Consider the following 6,215-nt stretch of genomic DNA (forward strand, 5'->3'; position numbering starts at 1 on the left):
AAAATGGGTGCTTAAAAAGCCCAGGAGTCCAGAGTCGGTGGGTCAGAGACAGGCAGGAGTCCATCAGGTCGAGCCTTTTTAACCCTGGGCATGGGCTTCATTGGTGTAGTTAGACCGTTGGGTTGTGGCTCAGGAGTCCTGCCTGTCTGGGAAGAAAAATAAGGCAGGTGAGTTATAAGGCAGGTTTGCTAGATGCAGCCTAGCAAGGGGATGCTTCATGGGTTGGATGTCTGCCTGCTCCATAGCTGTATCTGTTTGCTTAGCCTTGGATAGGCTGCAAAATCCCAAAAAGTGGGGCAATATATAACAATACGATATGCAATATTTCACATATATAACAGTATGAACAGATGGGTTAATTAATAACAGTCTTCTCCTGTTGGAGAGAACAGATTTGATCAACTGAGTAACAGCTAAAAATCCATCAGGTGCAGCTGTTCTCCATCTCTCTATGAGGGCAACTGTTGAACTGCACAGCTTTGGAGTGCAACTGAATGGGGGGTGGGGAAGAAACTATCAGTGAAATGCTTTTTGTAGGAGGCAGAAATTCACCAGGTACAGATGTCTATGGAGATTCTCAGTCATCCAGATCATGGTTGTCCCAAAGGTGCTTTTTTTTCAGGAGGCAACTGGACTTTCTTGTTTTTCTTTGAAAACGTTTTGCTTCTCATCCAAGAAGCTTCTTCAGCTCTGACTGGATGGTGGGGAAGTCAGAACCGAAGAAGCTTCTTGGATGAGAAGCGAAACGTCTTCAAAAAAACCCCAAGAAAGTCCAGTTGCCTCCTGAAAAAAAGCACCTTTGGGATCTCCTGGTGGCAGCTTTTTAATCCTGAAGGCAAGCTACCACTGTCAGATGTCAGCAGTGCCTGTTGCATGTTATCAAAATATAGAAGAATTATAGAAAGAAGAACATTTTACAGCACTTGCTAGTCAAAGAGTAAATCTGTGTATGTATGTGTGTATGTATGTATATGTGTGTCTGTATGTATAGGTATATATCTGTATATATGCATATCTACCTCTGTGTGTGTGTGTTGGCTAGGGCACCCGGTCTACCAAGTATAGGATAAATCAGTCTCTTCTGCGTTTCGCTCCAATCTAGGATCATGTTTTGCAGGCAGACGTCACATACTGTGAACACTGCAAATTCAAAATTTTTGTGGCTGACAAAGAGTTAGTGGGAGACTAGTATAGCTATTTCAAGGAATATTTTAGCTGATGAGAGGTAAAAAGCTTGAAAATTGTCAGCCACAAAATATTTTTGAATATATGTATATGTATGTGCATTGAATATATGTATATGTATGTGCATATGTGTGTATGTATATATATGTCTGTGTATGTGCATATGTATCTGTCTATACAGATAGTCCCCAACTTACAAACACAATGCAGCCCCAAATTTCTATCATTAAGTGAGACATTTGTTAAGTGATTTTTGCCCCATTTTACGACCTTTCTTGCCACAGTTGTTTTTTTTTTTTGTTTTTTTTTTCAATATAAAATTTTTATTTTTATCATAAAAAAAGAAGAAATACATCACAGATATTACACAATGTTATATCCCATCCCCCCCCCCCCCCNGACTGGGGGATTCTGGGAGTTGAATTCCACCCGCATCTTCAAAGTTGCCAAGTTTGAGAACCACTGCATTAAAGCATTATATTAAGATGTTAAACATTAAAATGCAGGTTTTAAACTCCTTCCTAAACTGTTAAGTGCCCGAATTCTCGTTTTATTCTTCAAAGCTGGCTTAAAAACCCTTTTAAGTCTCTTTGTGGTTCAACGTTTTTAAGAAGAGACTGGACAGCCATTTGTCCAAAATGGTATAGGGTTTCCTGCCTGAGCAGGGGGTTGGACTAGATGACCTCCAAGGTCCCTTCCAACTTTATTATTATTATTATTATTATTATTATTATTATTATTAATTATTATTATTATTATTATTATTATTATTATTATTATTATTAGAAATAGACATCTATATTTATGTAGTTGGGCTTGCCACTTCTGTTGCAGTTTATTTGCTTATGTCAGATTTTTTTTTAAAAAAAAAAGGAATGCACGATTTAAATAAACCGATTTTTGTTTTTGCGGGGAAAGGAAAAGGGGAAAAAAAGCGAGCAGAGAGGTTGCTAACAAGTACGTCCCCATAGAGATAGGAATGTATAGAGGCGCTCCCTCGTCTCCAAATCATATTGATCCCGGAAACCGGAAATGGAGACGTCTCACGTCCGCTCTAGTTCAGCTCTATGGGCCGGAGCTGCCTCTCTAGCCTTGGGAGAGTTCGCCCTCCCTCCATAGAGGCGACTCTATGGTCGTGGGCGGCTGCGCGGGCCGTTCGAGGGCAGCGGCGGGAAGCCGAGCCGAGGCCGAGCCGAGCCGAGCCGGGCAGCCATGGCCAAAGGTGAGCCGGGGGTTCGGGGCCTTGAGAGCAAGGAGGGAGCCTTCCGTATTGCAGTTGTTTCCTCCCCCCCAAAAAGTTTTTCTTCTTTTTTGTGGATTTAAATAAATACGACAGGCAGAAGCTCGTCGGGTGTAGCTCTCTTCCATCCTTGTGGGTCAAAAAATCATGGTAGAATCATTTATCAAAAAAATGGGTGCTTAAAAAGCCCAGGAGTCCAGAGTCGGTGGGTCAGAGACAGGCAGAAGTCCATCAGGTCGAGCCTTTTTAACCCTGGGCATGGGCTTCACTGGTGTAGTTAGACCGTTGGGTTGTGGCTCAGGAGTCCTGCCTGTCTGGGAAGGAAAATAAGGCAGGTGAGTTATAAGGCAGAAGTTTGCTAGATGCAGCCTTCCTCCGTCTTAGCAAGGGGATGCTTCATGGGTTGGATGTCTGCCTGCTCCATAGCTGTATCTGTTTGCTTAGCCTTGGATAGGCTGCAAAATCCCAAAAAGTGGGGCAATATATAACAATACAATATACAATATTTAACATATATAACAATATTAACATGGGTTAATAACAGTCTTCTCCTGTTGGAGAGAACAGATTTGATCAACTGAGTAACAGCTAAAAATCCATCAGGTGCAGCTGTTCTCCATCTCTCTATGAGGGCAACTGTTGAACTGCACAGCTTTGGAGTGCAACTGAATGGGGGGTGGGGAAGAAACTATCAGTGAAATGCTTTTTGTAGGAGGCAGAAATTCACCAGGTGCAGATGTCTATGGAGATTCTCAGTCATCCAGATCATGGTTGTCCCAAAGGTGCTTTTTTTTCAGGAGGCAACTGGACTTTCTTGTTTTTCTTTGAAGACCTTTCGCCTCTCATCCAAGAAGCTTCTCCAGCTCTGACGGGATGGTGGGGAAGTCAGAGCCGAAGAAGCTTCTTGGATGAGAAGCGAAACGTCTTCAAAAAAACCCCAAGAAAGTCCAGTTGCCTTCTGAAAAAAGCACCTTTGGGATCTCCTGGTGGCAGCTTTTTAATCCTGAAGGCAAGCTACCACTGTCGGATGTCAGCAGTGCCTGTTGCATGTTATCAAAATATAGAAGAATTATAGAAAGAAGAACATTTTACAGCACTTGCTAGTCAAAGAGTAAATCTGTGTATGTGTGTTATGTATGTATATGTGTGTGTGTATGTATAGGTATATATCTGTATATATGCATATCTACCTGTGTTTTTGTGTGTGTGTGTGTGTTGGCTGGGGCACCTGGTCTACCAAGTATAGGATAAATCAGTCTCTTCTGCGTTTCGCTCCAATCTAGGAGCATGTTTTGCAGGCAGAGGTCACATACTGTGAACACTGCAAATTCAAAAATTTTGTGGCTGACAAAGAGTTAGTGGGAGACTAGTATAGCTATTTCAAGGAATATTTTAGCTGATGAGAGCTAAAAAGCTTGAAAATTGTCAGCCACAAATTTTTTTTGAATATATGTATATGTATGTGCATTGAATGTATGTATATGTATGTGCATATGTGTGTGTGTATGTATATATATGTCTGTGTATGTGCATGTGTATCTGTCTATACAGATAGTCCCCAATTTACAAACACAATGCAGCCCCAAATTTCTGTCATTAAGTGAGACATCTGTTAAGTGATTTTTGCCCCATTTTACGACCTTTCTTGCCACAGTTGTTAAGTGAATCATTGAAGCTAATAAGTTAGTAACCCGGTTGTTAAGTGGATCTGGCTTCCCCCATTGACACTGCTTATCAGAAGGTTGCAAAAGTGGATCACGTGACCTTGGGACACAGCAGCGGTCATAACTATGAACCAGTGGCCAAGCATCTGGATTTTGATCACATGATTAACGGGATGCTGCAAAGTCACTTTTTTCAGTGCTGTTGTAATGAACTGTTGTAAGTCGAGGACTACTTGTGTGTAAATATGTATATATATTTCTGTGTATATGCATATATATCTGTCTATAAATGTGTATATATATGTATGTGTGTGCGTGTATATGTAGGCTTTTATATGCTTTTTATATTGTATTTTGTTCACTTGACTTCTGTTTTAACTATTGCAAATTACCTTCAGATTTCTTCCAGTCATAATTTTAAAATCTATATACTGGAAGCCTACTCAGAATGAATGGGGGGAGTTCAGCATTGGGAATACTAATTGGGGGCTCACTGCTCTTTTGTTCTCTTTGTCCTCCCCTACTCCCCCCCCTCCAGTGTGGCAGCATCCTTATCTGAACATCTTCAAACATTTTAAAGTAGAAGAATGGAAAAGATCCACCAAGGATGGGGATGTGACAACCTTTATGGTAAGGCCAATTTTCTTGACGTTTCTCTCAGCAGCTTCAATATAAATTGCATTTGCTCAGTTTCCTATGGAATTCGAGAGTTAGCTTACTCTAACATCTGAACTTAGCTTATTCCATAGATCATGGTTTAGGTGGTGCCTTAACTTCACCAGAATTGCATAGGCTGAATCCCTTAAGCTATCTGTCTTTATGGATGAACTCATGGTGTAGAGCTACATTGTATGAAAACACAGACAGGTTTCAGACCAGGCCATCTCAGCTGGTCATTTGTGAGTGGACAGAGATTAAGTGTGACTACAAGTAGCCCTCAACTTATAACCACAACTGGGACTTGAATTTCTGTTGCTAAGCCAGGTGGTTGTTAAGGGGCCTTGCATCCGATTTTATGACCTTTGTTGCAATGCTTGTTAAGTGAATCACTGCAGTTATTAAGGGAATCGTGAAGTCGTTAAGCAAATCCGGCTTTTCCCATTGACTTTGCTTGTTGGAAGCTGGTTGCAGGTAGTGATCACATGACCCAGGATGTGGCAACCGTTGCAAATACATGCCAGTTGCCAAGCACCTGAATTTTGATCACGTGACTGAGGATGTTGCAACAGCCGTGAAAAGATAGGTGGTAAGTCACCTTTTTCAGGGCCACTGCAACTTCAATGGTCGCTAAATGAATGGTTATAACTTGAGGACTACTTGCACTGCTGCATATCATGTCTGCTGTCTGGAAGGAATGGAAAAGAAAGAGCTGCACCGATTTTCACTTTCTCCTAATTTTTTTTAGCTGCTAGTTGTTTTCTTTACATTACTCCTGACAGTTAGAATAATTAACCAGTGGAACAACCTGCCTCCAGAAGCGGTGAATGCTCCAACACTGGAAGTTTTTAAGAAGAGACTGGACAGCCATTTGTCCAAAATGGTATAGGGTTTCCTGCCTTTGCAGGGGGTTGAACTAGATGACCTCCAAGGTCCCTTCCAACTTTATCATTATCATTGTTGTTGTTGTTGTTGTTATTACTCCCTGTTTCTTGTCAATCCCATTTGCAATCGACAGATCCAGTGCTCCTGAAGAGGAAACACAGGTAGTTCTCGACTTACGACCACAATTGAGCTCAAAATTGCTGTTGCTAAGCAAGGCGGTTGAGTGAATTTTGCCTCGTTTCACGACCTTTCTTGCCACAGTTGTTAAGTGAATCACTGCAGTTGTTAAGTTAATAACACAGTTAAGTGAATCTGGCTTCCGCATTGACTTGCCGGTCAGAAAATTCCGAAAGGGGGTCACGTGACCCAGGGACACCGCAACCGTCATAAATATGAACCATTTGCCAAACGTCCGAATTTTGATCACTTGACCGTGGGGATGCTTGCAAAAGTCGTAACTGTGAAAAACGGTCAAAAGTAACTTTTTTTTTCAGTGCTGTTATAACTTTGAACAGTCACTACTAAATGAACTGTTGTAAGTCCAGGTCTACCTGTGCAGAAACATTATGTGAACAAAATAAAGG

General features: G+C 41.4%; 1 protein-coding gene across 1 annotated transcript in view; it reads left to right on the top strand.

Annotated features, from left to right (window-relative positions):
* The first annotated feature begins 2,397 nt into the window (after positions 1–2,397).
* Positions 2,398–6,215, top strand: part of WDR90 (WD repeat domain 90) — a 51,232-nt gene continuing 47,414 nt past the window's right edge. The window contains exons 1-2 of the mRNA XM_015824647.1: positions 2,398–2,407; positions 4,628–4,719. Of these exons, the coding sequence (XP_015680133.1) occupies positions 2,398–2,407; positions 4,628–4,719 (102 nt within the window). The remainder of the gene's footprint in view (positions 2,408–4,627; positions 4,720–6,215) is intronic.

This window comes from Protobothrops mucrosquamatus, unplaced genomic scaffold (genome assembly GCF_001527695.2).
Source record: "Protobothrops mucrosquamatus isolate PMUCROS unplaced genomic scaffold, P.Mucros_1.0 scaffold2304, whole genome shotgun sequence".
Classification (NCBI taxonomy): Eukaryota; Metazoa; Chordata; class Lepidosauria; order Squamata; family Viperidae; genus Protobothrops; species Protobothrops mucrosquamatus.